We start from the raw sequence: 20,225 nt of genomic DNA on the forward strand, positions 1-20,225 counted from the left end.
TGAAGTTGAAATACAACTGTGAACCACAAAAACTCCCCCAAAATTCCAAGGGTTTCCTCCTGCCTGTCCTCAGTAAAGGCAAGTTCTGGGGACATGAGAACAGTTCTGGGGACACCAGGGCAGTTCTGGGGACATCAGAGCAGCTCTGGGGACACTGGGGCAGGCTGGGGACACTGGGGCAATTCTGGGGACACCGGGGCAGGCTGGGGACATCAGAGCAGCTCTGGGGACACTGGGGCAGCTCTGGGGACACCGGGGCAGTTCTGGGGACACCGGGGCAGTTCTGGGGACATCAGAGCAGCTCTGGGGACACCGGGGCAGTCCTGGGGACACTGGGGCAGCTCTGGGGACATCAGAGCCTTTCTGGGGACACCGAGGCAGCTCTGGGGACACCGGGGCAGTTCTGGGAACATCAGAGCAGCTCTGGGGACACCAGGGACACTCTGGGAACACTGGGGCAGCTCTGGGGACATCAGAGCCTTTCTGGGGACACCGAGGCAGCTCTGGGGACACCAGGGCAGCTCTGGGGACATCAGAGCCTTTCTGGGGACACCGGGGCAGTCCTGGGGACACCGGGGCAGCTCTGGGGACACCGGGACAGTTCTGGAGACACCGGGACAGCTCTGGGGACACCGGGGCAGCTCTGGGGACACCGGGGCAGCTCTGGGGACACTGGGGCAGTTCTGGGGACACCGGGGCAGCTCTGGGGACACCGGGACAGTTCTGGAGACACCGGGGCAGGCTGGGGACACCGGGGCAGGCTGGGGGCTGTGGCACAGGGAGGTACCTTCGCACTCCGGCTGGGTGCCGCTCCAGGAGCCGTTGGAGTGGCAGATCCTCTCGGAGGAGCCCCGGAGGGTGTAGCCAGGCTCGCAGCTGAACCGCACCACGCTGCCCACATCGAAGGCGTCCCCCAGCCCGATCCCGTGGGAAGGGATCCCGGGATCACCGCACACGCCCTGGCTGCCCCCTGCCCGGAGAGAGCACGGAGTCACCAGAGCCACTATGGGATGCTGGCTCTTGTCCCTTGTCCCCCTTGCCAAGAATTCCAGCCCCAGCAGCGCGGTGGAATTCCAGATGGAGCATTCCCTGATTCCAGGAGCCCCTGGGTTTTGAGCTGCATGCAAAGCACGGCCAGTCCCGAATCCCAAGGTGGAGCCTCCAGCATCAATCCCGGGGATGTTTCCCCTCCAAGCAGGAATTCCCACGGGCTCCAAGCCAGCCCTGCTGTACTCAGGGAACAAGGAGGGATTGGAGCATGGGAGGAAGGGAGGGGAAGGGAAGGGAAGGGAAAAGGGAAGAGGGAAAAGGGAAAGGGAAAAGGGAAAGGGAAAAAGGGAAAGGTAAAGGGAAAAGGGAAGAGGGAAAAGGGAAAGGGAAGAGGGAAAAGGGAAAAGGGAAAAGGGAAGAGGGAAAGGGAAAAGGGAAAAGGGAAAAAGGGAAAAGGGAAAAGGGAAAAGGGAAAAGGGAAAAGGGAAAGAGAAAACGGAAAAGAGAAAGGGGAAAAGGGAAGGGTTAGGGAAGTTCAGGGAAGGGGAAGAAGTGGAAGGAAAGGGAACCCACCAGGAGCTCCCTCAAGGCTCAACGGCTGGGTGACAATGGGTGATGATGACAATGGCTGGGTGACCATGGCTGGGTGACGATGACCAAGGATGGGTGACAATGGATGGGTGACCGTGGGTAGGTGACCATGGGTGGATGATGATGACAGATGGGAGATGATGACAATGGGTGGGTGACCATAGGTGGGTGATGATGGGTGATAACAATGAGGGATGATGATGGCTTGGTGACAATGGGTGGGTGACAATGGACAGATGATGATGGGTGGATGATGATGATGGGTGGGAGAGGATGACGATGGGCAGATGACCATGGGTGGGTGACCAAGGGTAGATGACAATGGGTCATGATGATGATGGGTGGGAGATGATGACAATGGGCAGATGACCATGGGTGGGTGACCAAGGGTGATGATGATGATGATGGGTGGAAGATGATGACGATGGGCAGATGACCATGGGTGGGTGACCAAGGGTGATGATGACAATGGGTGGAAGATGATGACAATGGGCAGATGACTGTGGGTGGGTGACCAAGGGTAGATGACAATGGGTGATGATGATGATGGGTGGGAGATGATGACAATGGGCAGATGACCATGGGTGGGTGACCAAGGGTGATGATGATGATGATGGGTGGAAGATGATGACGATGGGCAGATGACCATGGGTGGGTGACCAAGGGTGATGATGACGATGGGTGGAAGATGATGACGATGGGCAGATGACCGTGGGTGGGTGACCAAGGGTAGATGACAATGGGTGATGATGATGATGATGATGGGTGGGAGATGATGATGATGGGTGGTGACCATGGGTGGTGACCACGGCTGGGTGAGCACGCGGTGCCCCCTTCCCGAGGCCCCTCACCGGAGCAGTGTGGCAGGGAGCCGCTCCAGCGCCCGTCCAGCTGGCACATCCGCGTGGCATTCCCGACCAGCGTGCGCCGGCCCAGGCAGCTGTACCTGACCACGGAGCCCACGCTGTGCTTGTCCCCCGAGATCTGCGCGTGGGGAGGGGAGCCGGGGTGGCCGCACGACACCACTGCAACAGAGGCACCACCTTCAGCCCCAGGGAATTCCGGAATTCCTGGATGGTTCCACTTAATTCCAACCCTTTCCATGGGCAGGGACACTTTTCCCAATCCCAGGTTGCTCCAAGCCCCGTCCAGCCTGGCCTTGGACACTTCCAGGGATGGGGACACCTCCAGCTTCTCTGGGAAATTCATCCCAGCCCTTCCCCACCCTCACAGGGAAGTTCAACACACAGGAAACAGAAACATGGAAAAATCTCCTTTTTTTTTTTTGACTCTTAACCCCAGGAATCCATGGAATCAGTGGTAAAACTGACCTGGGTTTCCCAACGCCCACAACTCCTCCAAATCCCAATATTTGAAGGAAGGAGACCCCTTGTGCTCAAGGACAGCTGGGGGCTGAGGGAGCCTGGGATATCAGGGAATAGCAGGAATTTCCCCCGGCTGTGGGAACATGGATCATCACTTGCCAGCTCCCCAGGATCCATGCAAGGGGTGCAGACAGGACAAAAGGGAAGGAGAACGTGCCCAGAACTGCTTGGTGGGATTCGGGCTGGAGGGATAAACAGGGAAAAAAGAAAAGGAACGATCCCAGCTTTGGAACAGCTCAAGCCAACTGGAATTTCCGGAGCTCTGAGGCCATTCCCGAGGGCAGGGAATGGGATTGCAGGTGGTTTAGTGCTCAGAGGGACAAACTGGTCCTGCTGGGGATGGGGCTGCTCCTGCCTGCGCCTCCCTAAGGCAGCTAAAATCCACTTTGGATCCCGAATTCCCAGGGATCTGGGATATTGGGATGCCAGCGCTGACTTCTCCTGAAAACCCTGGATGTTTTCTAGTGGGGATCACCAGGACAGCATGAGATCACCTGGAATATTTTGTCTTCCCACACTTCCCTAAAACCAAACCATCCCCTGGAAGCTCCCAGCTCCAGTCCCAGTGGGAGGAAGGGCTGGGACACTGGGAAAAGTTGGGATAAAGCCAGAGCAAGGGTGAGGATGGGAATCCTCCAGAGCACCTGCACCAGCTGAGGGGATTCACCCCGGATTTATCCGGAATCCTGCTTTTCCCTGCCGGAAGGGTGGGGTGAGGGGATGGGACCTCACTCAGGGGAGTCTTCCCTCACTCAGGTGGGTTTGCACTCAGGTGTGTCCTTGCTCAGGCGAGTTCTCACTCAACTCAGGTGAGTTTTTGCTCACTTGGGTGTGTCCTCCCTCACTCCGGTGAGTTCTTGCTGGACTCAGGATAATTCTCACTCAGGTGAGTTCTCACTCAAGTGAGTTTTCACTCAGGTGTGTCCTCAGATGAGTTCTCACTCAGGTGAGTTCTCATGCTCAGGTGTGCCCTCAGGTGAATTCTCAAGTGAGCCCTCACTCAGCTGTGTCCTTCCTCACTCAGATGAGTTTTCACTCAGGTGTGCCCTTGCTCAGGTGAGCCTTCCCTCCCTCCCTCAGGTGAGTTTTCACTCATTCAGGTGAATTCTCACTCTCCCAGGTGAGCCCTCCTTCACTCAGGTGAGTTTTCTTTCACTCAGCTGGGCTCTCCCTCCCTTGGGTGAGCCCTCACTCAGGTGTACCCTCACTCAGCTGAGCTCTTCCTCCTTCAGGAGAGCCCTCACTCAGGTGAGCTCTCATTCAGGTGTGCCCTCACTCAGGTGAGCTCTTCCTCACTCAGGAGAGCCCTCACTCAGGTGAGCTCTCCCTCATTCAGGAGAGCCCTCACTCACTCAGGTGAGCCCTCACTCAGCTGAGCTCTCCCTCCCTCAGCTGAGCTCTCCCTCCCTCAGGTGAGCTCTCCCTCATTCAGGAGAGCCCTCACTCACTCAGGTGAGCCCTCACTCAGCAGAGCTCTCCCTCCCTCAGGAGAGCCCTCACTTAGGTGAGCCCTCACTCAGCAGAGCTCTCCCTCCCTCAGCTGAGCTCTCCCTGTGCTCCAGAGCCGCTCCCGCCCTCTCCCCTGTGCTCCATCCCAGCCGGAGCCGCCCGGAAGCCCCAAACCCCATCGGGGTCCGCCTGTCCCTACCGAGAACCCCCTCCAGCCTCATCCCTCTCCTCAACCCCAAAGGCCCTTCCCTGGGCAGCCCTGGAACCCCCCGGGATCATTCCCACGCGCCTCTCACGGGCATTTCCCCGCGCGAATCCCGCGGGAGGAGCGGCCGGGCTGGGCACGGAGCGTCGGGGGCACTTACAAAGGCACTGGGGGAGGGCTCTGTCCCACGTGCCATCGCCCTGGCACGTCAGGACGTGCGTTCCCAACAAATAAAATCCATGGATGCACTGATAGGACACAGTGGTGCCGAAGCTGAACCTGTGGGGGCCGCTCGGCTGCACTTGCCGGACGCTGTTTTCCAGGTGCCCGGGGTCAGAACAGTTCACAACTGCGAACAAATAACAGAACAACACCCGAAAAATAACGGGAAACAAAGGGTGGGCTGGAAAACGTGGGATTCTCCCCCCCCGCCCCAAAAAAAAAAAAAAAAGTAGGAAAAAGGGTGAAAAATTGCAAGTTTCATGTTGTAATTTAAATTTTTTTCCCCATGAATTTTGAGGGGGGAAGTAGGAAAAATTCCTTAGGAAAGGGGGGAAAACAGGGAGTCCAGGGAATCCTGCAGGTGCTCACCCAGCAGCAGAGCCTGGATCTCCAGCCCCACACCGGGATTTAGATTATCCAGCTGGGAATAACTGATCTCAAACTGGGATTTCTGTCGTCCAGCAGGGAATAACCACTAATCCAGCATGGACAGAGATCCTGGATTAGGGGAGTGCGGAGGGAGGCAGTGCAGGGAGGGGAGGGGATTTGGGAAGTGAACCTGAGTGCTGATCCCAAGGCAAAAAGGGAAAAATGCTCTGCACAAAGCTGTGGTGGTGGAGGAAAAGCTGCTCCAGGGGGTCTGATCCCAAATTTCCTTGTGCTCTTCCCACTTCCAACACACTCCAACGCCTCAGAGGACGCAGGGAGGTGAGGAAACCCCAACGCTTGATCCGTAGGATTTACAGCAGCCCTGGGAGCTTCAACACCCACTGGACATCCCTGGGTGCTTTGCAGGGATTTCTGGATTGGGAACACGGAGAAATCCTGGGAAAAGGCCCTGGCCATCCCAGACTGACCTCGGCAGGAGGGCAGGGTGCTGCTCCACTGGCCGTTGGCCAGGCACTGGGATTGGGAAGCTCCCTCCAGGCGGAAGCCGGGGTTGCACTGGAATTTGGCCACGTCGTTGAGGTTGAACTGGGAGCCCTGGGTGAGGCCGTTGGGGGGGTTGCCAGGGTGGCCACAGGTGATGGCTGCAAGCACAAAATGGAAATGTTACTCCGTTTATTCCTGGAAAAAAGTGGATTATCCATTGGAAAAAGTTCTGGAGGTAGCAGAGTGTAAAAACCCCCACATCAATCCCAAAACCCGGCGATTTGGGGTCTGCTCTGTTGAGAAATGGGATCACACTGCGAGAACGGAGTTTTTGTAGGTTTTACTGGCATCAGAAATTCCCTGCATCCAGGAATTCCCTGCATCCCTCTCCAGGCAGCTGAGTGCCAGGATCCCACACTGATTTACCCCAGACTTCCCTCTTCAAAAATCCCAGCTCCTGCTCTCAATCCCACATCACCCTGGGCATCCCAAAATCTGCTCTTCCCTCTCCCTGTGCCAGTCCTGGCTGCTCCCTGCAGGGAAAGGTTACACCTGGAGGCCAAGAGGGAAAAGAGAGAAAACAGGAGGAAAATCAGGATTCCAGCCCAGGGCCTGAAGAGCTGAAATCTCCCCAGGCAGGAGAACTTTTGTAGGAAGATTTTCCCTCCAAATCCCTCAAGTGAGGATTTTTCCGTCAGTTTTTTTTCCCTGAGGTTGGTGTTGGATCGGGATGAGGTGAAGGGCCCAGGGAAGGGGAGATCCAAAGGCTGGAGCAGCGGGAAGCACAGCTGTCCTGGGAGATGATGGAGCTGCACCTTCCCAAACCTGCCTGGCAGCTGCAGGACCTCTGCTGATCCAATTTCCTCACCCAAGGATAGAAAGTGAATTCCAAGTTTTCACCAGAGCATCCTTAGGCACGAGAGTGAATTCCAACCATTCCACCCTTTCCAAACATTCTTCTCCCAAAAACTCCTGCAGGATCTCAGACACCCCCCAAATTTTGGAGTCACTGCTAACTTTGCCAACTCAATCCTGATTTCTGCTTTTCAGGCTGGATCCTGCCAGGTCATTCCCTCCTTCCCATCCTGTTCTTGCCATGCCCCAGCACAGAAAGCTCCAAACCAGATGGGAGAGATGGGAACAAACACCTGGAGCACCACAAAATGAAATCCACGGATTGTGCTGCCTGTTGATAAGAAGATACTTCAACTTATCAACACCTGAGAGCTCCAGGGAGTTGGTTAATTGGGTTATGTCCTGGGAAGATAAATGAGGAGTTTCAAGGTGATTTGGGAAGGAGCAGAGGAGAGATCCTGATTTTCCATGGACACAGAGCGTGGCTCTCAAGGATTCTGACCACCGGGGTGTGTTTGTAGGGCTGTGCCTGCCTTTAACTCCCTCTGACCCCAAAAAGGCTCCTCTCCTCTGATCCCACACCTTCAGCTGGGCTCAGGAAGGAGAAATTCCGTGGAATTTTTGAAGCACAAAGAAATCTTTTCTTGGAGAGCCCCGGGGATGCTCCTGCAAAACACCCGGAGCGTGCGTGCACGGCCACCCCACATCCTGAGGGTGTGAGCCCCTTCCACACATTCCTGGCTGGAATATCCCCCTTCCACACATTCCTGGCTGGAATATCCCCCTTCCACACATTCCTGGCTGGAATTTCCCCCCCAGGGCTGAAGGAATGACAAGTACTTACGCACACAGACAGGCGTTTTCCCGGACCAGCGGTGATCCTGCTGGCAGATCCGCACGGACATCCCGATGAGGCGGAAGCCGGGCTGGCACTGGTACACCACGCTGCCCCGGTAGTTGTAGTTCTCCCCATTGATCTGCCCGTTCACAATGGGGCTGGGCACGCCACAGTGCCCGGCTGGAGAGGGCAGAACAGCGGGAATCACCCGGAGATCCCAGCAAAGGGGTCCCCCAAAGGCATCGCCCAAGGCCCGGATCTCTGCGGGATCGGGGTGCTCAGAAGTTGGGGTGGAAGGGAATGTAAGGATCGGCCACAGGGACACCTTCCACCATCCCAGGGTGCTCCAAGCCCTATCCAACCTTTCCATGGACACTTGGGATGGGGCAGCCATGATTCTCTGGGCAATCCATGCCTGTTGTTTGTAGGGAAGAATTCCATCCCAGTATCCATCCCAGTATCCATCCCAATATCCATCCCAGTATCCATCCCAGTATCCATCCCTCTTTCAGCTCCAGGCTGTTAATTCCAGACTCTGCTGCCATAAATAATCCTCCTCACCCCAAAGCTCTCCCAACACCTCACCCCTACTGAGGATGCAGGAATCATTCTGCTTCCCTTTTACACCCACTTAAAACCCCGCAGCACGGATTCCTCCTCCAATCCATCCCTAAAATCCCTGCTCCTTCCTGAGGCGCCCTGAGGAGCCTTTCCCAAGCCCTGGGGGTGGCACCAGGAGTTTCCCAAGGGATACCTACCCAGACAGCGCACCTCAGCCCCGCTCCAGAGCCCGTTGGCCATGCACTCCCGGACCCGTGAGCCCACCAGGGTGTAGCCGGTGTTGCAGGAGAAGATGGCAGTGGCCCCGTAACTGGTGAGGGTCCCGATCTTGTTCCCGTTGGGAGGGGTGGGCAGGTCCCCACAGGAGATAACTAGGAGAGATCCCAAAGGACAGTGAGGAAAACAGGCTGGGAGGGATGTGTTTGGAAGGAATGCACTCAGGCACGGCCCCAGGAGTTATGGCTGGAGCGGGCAGTTCATTAAATGATTCCAGGAATTGTAATAATTCCAGAGGAGGGTTGGATGAGGTGACAAAACCCGGAGCTGTTAACATTTATGTTTCAGGACACGAGGGAAGCACTAAAGACAGGCTGGGAAGGAACCAGAGGAGTTTTTCACACCAGAACTTCCTCACAGGGGAATATTTTTCTGTCATTCACCCATTGCTGGATGCAGCAGGAAGCCATTCCCAGAAAACCTGCAGAATCATGGAATGGGTTGGGTTGGAAGGGACATCTCCCACTAGGCCACGTTGCTCCAAGCCCTGTCCAAGCTGACCTTGGAATGGCACAAAGTTTCCAATGAAAAGTGACACCCAGCTCGTCCCCACAAGCTGAAATTCCAAGATCTGCAGATCCCAGCTGGGTTTGTGGGATGCAGGAGCCCCTGCAAACCCCGCTCCCCCTCCGAACTCCAGCTCTTGATTTTATCTTCATTTTCTCTGCCTTGCAGCTCTGCCAACCCTGCGGAGCTCCCGCTGGCTGCTCCTGACCTCGGGGCACTGCCGAGATCCGAGATCCTGTCACTTGGATTTCGGTGGCAATCTGGGAACAAAAGGAGGTCAGGCTCCTGCTCCCAGATCCGGAGGAAGAGCTGGCAGGGGGAAAAGTGCATCTGTCACCCCCAGCCACGGCTCCACAAACAAAGGCCGCAGTGGGGAAGGAGAGATTTTGCTGTCTCTGTCTGCACTTGGAGAGAAAAACATTCCACCTCTGACAAAAGGAGAGCTCCAAAGCACAGCAGCGGTGTCAGAACAGCTGAGAGCTGCTCGTGTGCCCCCATGGGTTTGGTTTGCAGGTGCCGCCGTCACCTCTGTGTGAGAGCTGAGGGTTGACAGCAGAATTCTTTATTTTTCCTCCTTAAAAGCCCCAACTTCAGAGCAGCTGTGACACTGAAGCTGCTGGGACCCCACAGCAACAGCTGAGCTGAGATGCTGGAGAAGTGCTGAGATTAAACCAGGAATCAGATCCAGAGGTGACCTCTCCCTGCATCCCAACTCTCTTCCAGCAGTTCTGTCTCCACCTCAGGAGTAATTAACTCTCACCCCATGGCAGGGACACATTCCACCACCCCAGGTTTCTCCAAGCTGGCCTGGGACCCTTCTAAGAATGGGGCAGCCACAGCTTCTCTGGGAAATCCATCCCAGCCCCTCCCCGCCCTCACAGGGAGAAACTTCTTCCCAAATTCTGAACCAAACCATCTCAAAAATGCCCCAAAGGCCAAACCATGCTCCACAGCTCTGCTGCCTCCACCTCAGCTGCTACCAAGAGTAATCAAGTCCCACCCCACAGCAGGGACACCTTCCACCATCCCAGGTTGCTCCAAGCTGCCCTTGGACACTTCCAGGGATGGCGCAGCCACAGCTTCCCTGGGCAACCCATCCCCACGCTCAGAAGGAGGGATTTCTTCCCCAAAATCCGCACCAAACCATCTCATCTGGTACCCAAAGGGCACCACCACCTCCTTGGTTATCCACAATCACCCACCAGCACCACCCTCAAATCCTCGCCGCTGACCCCGAACACAAACCCAGCCCCCGGTGCCACCGTGGTGCCACCCTGCTCTTACTTTTACAGGTGGGCACGGGCTCCCCGATGCTCCAGGTGCCGTTGGCCTGGCAGCGGATGACTCTCTGGCCAGTGTAGTAGTAGCCAGGGTCGCAGATGAGCATCAGCTGGGCGTTGTAGTGGTAGTGCACCTCGTAGGTCAGGCGCCAGCGGCCGTGCTCCACCGCGATGCTGCCCACGTCGGGGCACGTCACAGCTGAGCCCGGCGCGCAGGGAGGAAAACGAGCCAAAAAAATAACACAGAGAGTTGGTTAATTGAGGTTTCAACCCCAAAACAATCCAGGTGTGGCGGGTTTTTAATGAGGGGGAACATCCTCTGGTGGGATTGTTGTTGAGAAGGGAAAGGAAAACTTTCAGGGTGATGTTAAAAGCGGGGATGTGGCCTGAAATTCGGAGAGGGGACGCCTCGCAACGATGCTAAATCATGAAATAAAAAGCAGAGCTTGGTTTGGAAGCTTCCAGGTGGCCATGGGCACAGCTGGCCAGCAGATCTCTGCAGTTTGATAAGGTGAATGAATTAGGATTTCTAACAGCTACATCCCACAGGACACTCAGGTCGCCAGTGACCCAACCCTCGGAGTTGGTCCAAGGCTTTCTTCACCCCACTCCTCCTTCTCTCCTCCTGTGGGTCCCCTTTGGAAATGAGGCTCAACAATATTTCAGCAACGTGTTAGAAATGGATTTTTGTCGGTTTGACTGGCACCAGGAATTCCCTGCATCCAGGAATTCCCTGCATCCCTCTCCAAGCAGCTGAGTGCCAGGATCCCACACTGATTTACCCCAGACTTCCCTCTTCAAAAATCCCAGCTCCTGCTCTCAATCCCACATCACCCTGGGCATCCCAAAATCTGCTCTTCCCTCTCCCTGTGCCAGTCCTGGCTGCTCCCTGCAGGGAAAAAGCTGATTTGGAGTAGAGATTTGGAGTAATTTTGAGTAGAGATTTGGAGTAGAGAGCGATTTGGAGTAGAGATTTGGAGTAGAGATTTGGAGTAATTTTGAGTAGAGATTTTGAGTAATTTGGAGTAGAGATTTTGAGTAAAGATTTGGAGTAGAGATTTGGAGTAGAGTTACGAACTCTAAAATCCAAGAGAAAAGGTTGGAAAAACACCAGCAGCTCCAGAACTGCACCGTGGGATTTTCCAGAGCCACAAGTCCGGGAAAAATACAGAAAAAGCCCAAATCTTTGGCTTTAAAAGCCAATTATAAATATAAAATAAATAATATAATAAATAGAATAGAAAAGGCAGCAGAAACATAAAGAGGAGTTCTTGAAGGTGCAGTATTTATAAGTTTAATTATAAATGAATTAAGCTTATTAAGGATAAACTCCTTTAATTTATCCTTTAATTTATGAAAAATCTTAGTTTTCATAAACACCTCAAGATTAAAATCTTAATATTAAAAAGATACGGAAAAGCTAAAAAAATTCTGTATTAAAAATCTTAATATTAAAATCTTAATGTTAAAAGCCTACAAAAAAGTGAAGAAAAATATTAATTTATTAAAAATCTTAATTTTTAGCTTTTTTGTAGATTTTTAATATTAGGATTTTAATATTTTTATTAAAATTTTCATTTAATAAAAATGTTAATTTTAATAAAAATATTAAAATCTTAATATTAAAAATCTACAAAAAAGCTGAAAATTTTCATTTAATAAACATCTTAATTTTATTAAAAATCTCAATATGAAAATCTTTATGTTAAAAATATACAAAAAAGCTAAAAAAAAATTCTTCATGTAATAAAAATCTTAATATTAAGACCTTAATGTTAAAAATATACAGAAAAGCTAAAAAAATTTTTAATTTTCTAAAAATCTTCATTTTAATAAAAATCTCAGTATTAAAATCTTAATCTTAAAAATCTACAAAAGAGCGAAAAGAATTATTCACTGCTTAAAAATCTTAATTTTAATAAAAATATCAACATTAAAAATCTATAAGAAGGCAAAAAAAAATTAATTTATTAAAATCTTCATATTAAAAATCTACAGAAAACAAAAAGAATTCTTAATTTATTAAAAATCTTCATTGAAATAAAAATATTAAAATTTAATTTTAAAAGCATACAGAAAAGCTAAAAAAATCCTTAATTTATTAAAAATCTTAATTTTACTAAAAATATTAAAATCTCAATATTAAAAATCTATGAAAAAGCGAAAATTTTTCTTCATTTATTAAAAATCTTAATTCTGATGAGAATATGAAAATCTTAATATTAAAATCTACAAAAAAGCAAAAAAAAATTTAAATGTATTAAAAATCTTAATTCTCATAAAAATATTAGTCAATATTAAAAATCTACAAAAAAGCAAAAAAATCTTCATTTATTAAAAATCGTAATTTTACTAAAAATATTAAAATCTTATTATAAAAATTCTACAAAAAAGTGAAAAAAATTAATTTATTAAAAGTCTTAATTTTACTAAAAATATTTAAAATCTTATTATTAAAAATCTACAAAAAAAGTGAAAAAATTTTAATTTATTAAAAATATTAAAATCTTATTATAAAAAATCTACAAAAAAGTGAAAAAAATTAAATTTATTAAAAATCTTAATTCTCATAAAAATATTAAAGTCTTAATATTAACAATCTACAAAAAAGCCCAAAAAATCTTAATTTATTCAAAATCATAATTTTAATCAAACTATTAAAATCTTACTATAAAAATTCTACCAAAAAAGTGAAAAAAAATTAATTTATTAAAAATCTTAATTTTACTAAAAATATTAAAATCTTATTATAAAAAACCTACAAAAAAGCGAAAATATTTTAAATTTAGTAAAAATCTTAATTCTCATAAAAATATTGAAGGCCTTTCAAACAAATCCCTGCCTTTATTCCCCTTCTCCTGTCCAGTCTCTGTTTTTAGGAGGCCCCTCAAGGCACCACTCCAGCCACAGAGACTGGGGGGAAGCTGAGCCCTTCCCAGCCCCACCAAGGCCTGCTCCTTTCTCCTTTCCATTCCCTTAATGCTTCCCAAAAAATCATCCCTTTTATTTATCCCCAGGAAACTGAGGCCCAGGGAGGGACAGGGAGGGAAGGAGCTCCAGGGCAGCCAGGCTGAGCTGCCTCTTGCCTTCATTCCATGGAATCATGGAATGGTTGGGGTTGGAAGGACCTTCAATCCCATCCCACCCCATCCCATCCCATCCCCATCCCACCCCATCCCACCCCATTCCATCCCATCCCACCCCATTCCATCCCATCCCACCCCATTCCATCCCATCCCATCCCATCCCCATCCCATCCCCATCCCATCCCCATCCCATCCCACCCCATCCCATCCCATCCCCATCCCATCCCAACCCATCCCATCCCATCCCCATTCTATCCCCATCCCCATCCCATCCCATCCCCATTCCATCCCATCCCCATCCCATCCCATCCCATCCCCATCCCACCCCATCCCCATCCCACCCCATCCCATCCCCATTCTATCCCCATCCCCATCCCATCCCATCCCCATTCTATCCCCATCCCCATCCCATCCCATCCCATCCCCATTCTATCCCCATCCCCATCCCATCCCATCCCCATTCCATCCCATCCCCATCCCATCCCATCCCAACCCATCCCCATCCCCATTCTATCCCCATCCCCATCCCATCCCATCCCATCCCACCCCATCCCCATCCCACCCCATCCCCATCCCATCCCCATCCCCATCCCATCCCCATCCCATCCCCGTCCCCATTCCATCCCCATCCCCATCCCACCCCATCCCACCCCATCCCATCCCCATCCCATCCCATCCCCATCCCACCCCATCCCATCCCATCCCCATCCCTATCCCACCCCATCCCATCCCATCCCCATCCCTATCCCACCCCATCCCACCCCATCCCATCCCCACCCCATCCCACCCCATCCCATCCCATCCCATCCCACCCCATCCCATCCCATCCCACCCCACCCCCTGCCAGATTCCATCTCTCCAGTGATTCCCCCCAAACCCCAGAGCCGTGGGGCAGAGCTGGTTGTTCTCCAGGTGCCACGGCCACCCCAGCGCCGCCCGGCCATCCCCAGTTCCCACTCACCCACGCACAGCGGGGGCTGATTCCCGTTGCTCCAGACCCCCTCCTGCAGGCACTCGGCGCTGGGCTCGGTGCCCGGCTGCAGCTGGAAGCCCTGGTTGCACTGGTACACGGCCTTGGTGCCCACCGTGTACTCCTTCCCAAAAACAACCCCGTTCCTCGGGGCTCTGGGAACGCCACAGGAGAGAGCTGGGAAGAGAAAACACACCATCCCCCCCCCAAAAAAACCCATCAGGGAGCTGCTGGTTGTATCCCGAACTGAAATCCCGGATCCCTAACTTTCCTACTGGTGAACTCAGGGAGTGCCCACCCTTCATAAAGGACCAGTGTTTGCAACAGTGAATCCAACCCCAAATCCCAGTTCCTCCTGGAAAAGGCTCTGGCTTGCACTTCCCATAATAACCACAACACAAAAATGCATCGGCGGAGCGCTGCCGAGTTCTCACGTGGAGATAAAGGATTCCACAGCAGCAGCCACCCCAAACCCCTCTCCAGGAGCACTTCTGGATCCCATAAAGCAGCAAATTGTGGAATTAGGCTGTGGCAGAAGGGAGGATGGATTTAGCGAGGAGGAAAAGGGTGGGAGTCAGGGGGAAAATGGAAAAGCCAGGCAGCTGCTGGAGACGGAGGCTCTGCACCATTCCCGCTGGAATCCTCGGATCCGAGGGCAGGGCAGGGAGGGGACAGGCAGGTGACAGCCAGAAATACACAAAGAACCACCCCATTTATGTTGTTATCCTGCTTCCCACCCCTGGGAATGCCAGCGCTGGGAAATGCCCCTCAAATCTGCTTTTCCAGCAGCATTCGGGGGAGGAGGGGAAGCAAATCCAGGTCTGACTCCAAACCCACCCTGAGGTCCCCATCCCTCTCCAAGCCTGGCTCTGGGGAAGAGGGAGATCCACATCCCTCCTGTCTGGACAGGGTGGGATGCCAAGGGAAGAGCAGCCAGGACCTGGGAAGCTCCACTGGGAAGCTGCTGAAGGCTCTGTGGGGCTGGGAGAGGAGCAGAAGCAGCCAGGAAGCACAGCCCTAACCCCCGATCCCAATATCTGCCTGTGCTTCCCAACAATCCCATTCCCTCCTGGAGCAGCCCCAGCTCAGCTCCTGAGCTCTTCTCCCGAGCTGCTCCAACACATTCACCTTCCTGGTGTTCCCTGAGCACAGAAACAGGGCTGGAAAAGCAGGAAAAATCACGTTTTGGTGACTGGGAGCTCAGTGAGGGCCAGGGAGCCGCAGCAGCACAACCCTGGGGCTTTCCCCACACAAAGTCCAGCTTTTATCCCACTCCTGCTGCTGCCTGGAGCGGGATCCCAGAGCAGCTGGCAGGTGCTGGAATTCTGAGGGGTGGGAGCAATTCCAGAGGCAGGATCAGGCCCGTCCCTGGCGGCACTGATGGTGACAGGAGTGTCACTGCAGCGAGCTCAGGGCTGGCCAATCCCTCTGCAAGGCCTGGTGTCTAGACAGGCTGCCAGGCTGAATACCAATGGCCTCCCAGGGAAAAGAGGGCACCTGGAAAATCCAACCTTTTCCCTGCCACCCAGCAGCTCTGGTGTTCCTTTTTTCTGCTTCCCTTTCCTCCTGCTCCAGCCACAGACTGGGGGGAAGCTGAGCCCTTCCCAGCCCCACCAAGGCCTGCTCCTTTCTCCTTTCCATTCCCTTAATGCTTCCCAAAAAAATCATCCCTTTTATTTATCCCCAGGAAACTGAGGCCCAGGGAGGGACAGGGAGGGAAGGAGCTCCAGGGCAGCCAGGCTGAGCTGCCTCTTGCCTTCATTCCATGGAATCATGGAATGGTTGGGGTTGGAAGGAACTTCAATCCCATCCCACCCCCTGCCATGGCCAGGGACACCTTCCCCTATCCCAGGTGGCTCCAAGCCCTGTCCAGCCTGGCCTTGGACACTTCTAGGGATCCAGAGGCAGCCCCAGATTCTCTGGAAAACCCATTCCAGCCCCTCTCCACCCTCACAGGCAGGAATTTCTTTCCAATCTTTTATCTAAATCTGCTCTCTGCCAGTTTAAAACCAGTATCAAGTTTTTCTTTACAGAGACTTTCGGGGTGGCAACAAACCCATTCCTGAGGCCCAACCTGTGGGCACCACAACTCATGGGAATGTGGGATGAGGGAGGTTGTTCCAGAGGGAATCAAACCAGTGCTTGGCTTGGAAAAACAAAGGGAAAAAGGAGAAGGGACAGAAAAAGCAAATCTGCAGCTGGGATCCCAAAGACAAAACTGCTTCAAAGCAGCAGAGACAGCAAAGGCACAGAAGATCGAGGAGTACCCTGTGCCAAGGCAGGATGGTTCCCTGCAGAATATTCCACAAATCCAGCGAGGACGGAGCACGGAGGGAAGGTTATTCCGAGGGGATGGGGAAGGGGGAGAGGATTCTGAGCTGGCAGGAAGGAGCTTTGGGAAGAGTCACTTGTGGATTTGTGTTTCTGGGCACCCCAGTCCCTCCTTCCTGACACAGGGGGAACAATTCCTGCAGCTCCACGGAGGGAATTCCCAAATCTCTGCCACCTGAAAGGGTGAGAATTTGATACAGCCCAGCCCAAAAGCTGCTTTGGGAGATGTGGGGATAGAAAAATGTTGGATTTGATGTGGCTGAAGGAGCAGGAGAGGAGCCAGCCCAGGCCTGGGGGTGGAGCTGCTCTGCCAGGAATTCTCCTCCTGAATCCCAAATCCTGCATTCAGCCCAGGGCACGCGAGAGCCACGGGCCAGTGCTGGGATTCCTGACAGGAAAAGAGGAAAGAGAGGGGAAAAGGGACTCTTTCCACCTCGGCAGGAATTCAAGTTCTCCCTGCTCTTCCAGAGGGACATCCAGCAGCAAGATCCTGCCCTGTGTGCTCAGTGGAGACATTCCCACTCCTCCAAAGGGAAAGTGAATCAGGAAGATACCTGGAATGCTATGGATTGCCCTCGCATTCCCGCTCTGCCATGGAGTGGCACCACGGATTGTGCCCGTGGGGCTCCTGCCACGTCACACGTTCAGCAGGGCCAGAGTGGTGCGGGATGGCTTTGGTGCCGCTCACTTCCCATGGAAAATCCCCTTCCCAAGGCACAGCCCTGGGCTGCTCAGCACCACCACGGGAGCTTCCCAACATTCCCAGGCCTGGGAGTGACCACCACGGCGGGTCTGGCTCCGAGCCCCTCCCTGGTGGCCCTGGAGCTGCTGGTTGGGGACTTGCTCCTGCTCTGATCTGTGGCTGCGGTGTCACCCCAGCCAATCCAGCCCTTCCCAACTTCCCTCCATCTCCTTCCCACTCCCAGGTTTAAAAGTCCGTTCCCCTCACCCCACCACACCTCCTGGGAGCTGAGCACGAAGCTCAGGTGGGATTCCACCCCTGCAGGGCAGTCAGGGCTTAGCAGGATCCAGACCTGTTCCTGAGGACACAATTTTCCTTAAAAAAGGTGGAGTAAACCAGAGGAATCCCTCAGGCTGGGCTAAGGATTCGGGAGGCACAGTTGCCATGACAGCCCTGGCTGTGCTGTTCATCTGCTCACCCCAGCTCTTGGCTTTGCCCAATCCCCGTTTTCAGGGAGTGAAATCCCTCCCTGACCTTGTGTCCAGCCTCCCTCTGGAACAGGATGGAGCAGCGGGGCCTTGGTTTAGCACTTCCCATTCCTTTAAAATCAACTCCAGAGGGAAACGAGCGCTCCCAGCACCAAGTTCTCCTTCAGAGGTGCAATTCCCGAAGAGCCAAAGTGATCCAGGAGCCTTACAAGCCTCCCACATGGAACAATCCCACATCTCCTGACGGTCTAACAATGCAGACACCACGGAGCGACGGTGCCAGAGCCGGCTCTGCCCCCTGCCCGGATTCCAGGGAAGTCAATGCACTGTGAATCCCCAGGCTCAGTCCCTTGGAACAGGGATGAGTGATCAAAGGCACCGCAAGGCTCCTTTGGAATAACGATGGGAATTCAGCTCCACAAAGGAGCTGGGATGATTGGTGGGTGGAGGGAAAGGTGGGAGCAGCGAGGGACCACCGGGAGCAGCAGCAGAACCCCCCGGGGCACAGAGCCTTGTCCCCAGTGCTTCCCGTGCTGGAATTCGCTCCGTGCTGGGCAGGACGTGAAGGAGATTCCGGATAATGAGCAGGGAATGTGGAAGGAACAACTCCACGGCTAAACCTTGGATGAAGCCAATGGGAGCTGCCTGAATCTCCAGGAATTTCCCTCCCCCCGCTGACACGTGCAGAGCTAAGAGGGCACTTCCAGAAGAACTGGGAATGGAATTCCAGTCAGGAAGCAGAGCAGCCCTCATGCTCCTGGCAGCCTTTCCAGATTCTTCCAAGCCTTTGTAGATTCTTCCAAGCTTCTCCCAAGCGAGGCTTGGCTGTGTCTTCACTGAGTGTCTGAACACTTCCACACCAAGAGCCTTCACAGAGATGGGGCTTTTCCTTCCCCATCCTGAGCCCTTCCCTCTTTTCCTGCTCCCAGTTACTCCCTTCCCTCTTTGCCCTTCTATTCCCAAGGCCTTGGACATGAGGATCACCCCTCAGTGCCCACCTGCAGCTCCAAGTCTGTCCTCAACATGGAATTACAAGAATTCCAATAGCGGTGTCTTCACACAGATGAGGCTTTTCCTCCCCCATCCCAAGGCCTTCCCTCTTTTCCCACTCCCAGTTACCTGCTTCCCTCTTTCCCCATCTATTCCCAAGGCCTTGGATACGACGAGCACCCCTCAGTGCCCACCTACATCTCCAAGTCTGTTTTCAACATGGAATTCTCAACAGGAATTCCAACAGCAGCACCTTCACACAGACTGGGAATTTTTCCTCCCTCATCTGGAGCCCTTCCCTCTTTTCCCACTCCCAGTTAACCCCCTCTTTGCCTTCTATTCCCAAGGCCTTGGATACGAGGAGCACCCCTCAGTGCCCACCTGCAGCTCCAAACCTGTTCTCAACATGGAATTCTCAACGGGAATTCCAAAGGCAGCACCTTCACACAGATGAGGTGTTTCCTCCCCCATTCCAAGCCCTTCCCTCTTTCCCCACTCCCAGTTACCTCCTTCCCTCTCTGCCCATCTATTCCCAAGGCCTTGGACACAAGGAGCACCCCTCAGTACTCCGAGCCCATTCTCAACACAGAATTCTCAACGGGAATTCCAATTTGGGGTTTTTTTCACCGCCTTTTCCCCCGCTTTTCCCAGGATTCCTGGCACTTGATCCCAACCCGTCCATGCTCTCACCTTGGCACAGGGGGATGGCTTCCTTCCAGTGGAAGTGGCCCTGGGGGTGCTGGCTGCAGGTGGTGGTGCTGTGTCCCACCAGGCGGTATCCGGCGTCGCATCCGAAGCGCACGGAGCTGCCGGGGCGCAGCCCGGAGTGGCTCAGGATCATCCCGTGCGCCGGCGGCTGCGGGAGGCTGCAGTAGGGAGCTGGGAAGGGGGGCAGGAGAAAGGAAACCGATCACGGCACGGGCAGCATCAGGGTCATCCCCTTCCCGCTCCCAGGAATTACACCGAGCTTCCCGAAAAATGGGGAATTGACGATGGATAAACACGAAGTCGAAGCGGGGAAGGAGCGCGGGGCTCTGGTCCGAGCCTCACTCCAGAATAAGGGGTCAATCCTGATCATGAAATATTCCTTAATCCATCTGCTGAGTGAATTCATTCCTCATTTCTGAGGCGCTGGCAGGGTCTGAGCCTGGTTTGAGAACTTCCATTAATTGAGAATTGCCAAGTTCCCACACAGGGATTCACTGCAGGGAATTCTCAGCCAATATTCCGGCTCCGGCAGCAGTTTTGTGCTGGATGAGCAGCCAGGATTCCCTGATCCTGGTTCTGCTCCCAAACAGATGAGCAGGAGCACAGAGTGGGTTTGACAATTCCCTGGAAAAGCTGTGACACCCTCGGTCACAGGGAAGTTGTGCCTCATGCTCCAAGCAGCTCCTGAGCAGGTTCTGACGTTCTGGGATGTTCCTCACTGCAAGGACACGCTCATTCAGGAACACAGAAATATTTGGGATGGGATTCCCTCATCCAGATCCAGATGTTTTTGACAATTCCCTGGAAAAGCTGTGACACCCTCGGTGACATGAAGTTGTGGCTCTGAGCAGCTCCTAACCCAGGGTGTGAAGTTCTGGGATGTTCCAACATCTCAGAATGGCCTCATGGCAAGGACGTGGTCATTCAGCAGCACTGAA

The 20,225-nt window shown here is 52.8% G+C and overlaps 1 protein-coding gene across 1 annotated transcript in view; it reads right to left on the reverse strand.

The window, feature by feature from the left end:
- Positions 1 to 20,225, reverse strand: part of CSMD2 (CUB and Sushi multiple domains 2) — a gene marked incomplete at both ends in the record, with an annotated part of 303,868 nt that overhangs the window by 20,420 nt on the left and 263,223 nt on the right. The window contains 9 exons of the mRNA XM_082296608.1: positions 788 to 970; positions 2,433 to 2,606; positions 4,781 to 4,969; positions 5,700 to 5,873; positions 7,415 to 7,588; positions 8,167 to 8,340; positions 10,037 to 10,231; positions 14,080 to 14,265; positions 19,270 to 19,458. Coding sequence (XP_082152734.1) covers positions 788 to 970; positions 2,433 to 2,606; positions 4,781 to 4,969; positions 5,700 to 5,873; positions 7,415 to 7,588; positions 8,167 to 8,340; positions 10,037 to 10,231; positions 14,080 to 14,265; positions 19,270 to 19,458 — 1,638 coding nt within the window. The remainder of the gene's footprint in view (positions 1 to 787; positions 971 to 2,432; positions 2,607 to 4,780; positions 4,970 to 5,699; positions 5,874 to 7,414; positions 7,589 to 8,166; positions 8,341 to 10,036; positions 10,232 to 14,079; positions 14,266 to 19,269; positions 19,459 to 20,225) is intronic.

The sequence above is a fragment of the Coloeus monedula genome (assembly GCF_965178545.1).
Source record: "Coloeus monedula genome assembly, chromosome: 24".
Lineage (NCBI taxonomy): Eukaryota > Metazoa > Chordata > Aves > Passeriformes > Corvidae > Coloeus > Coloeus monedula.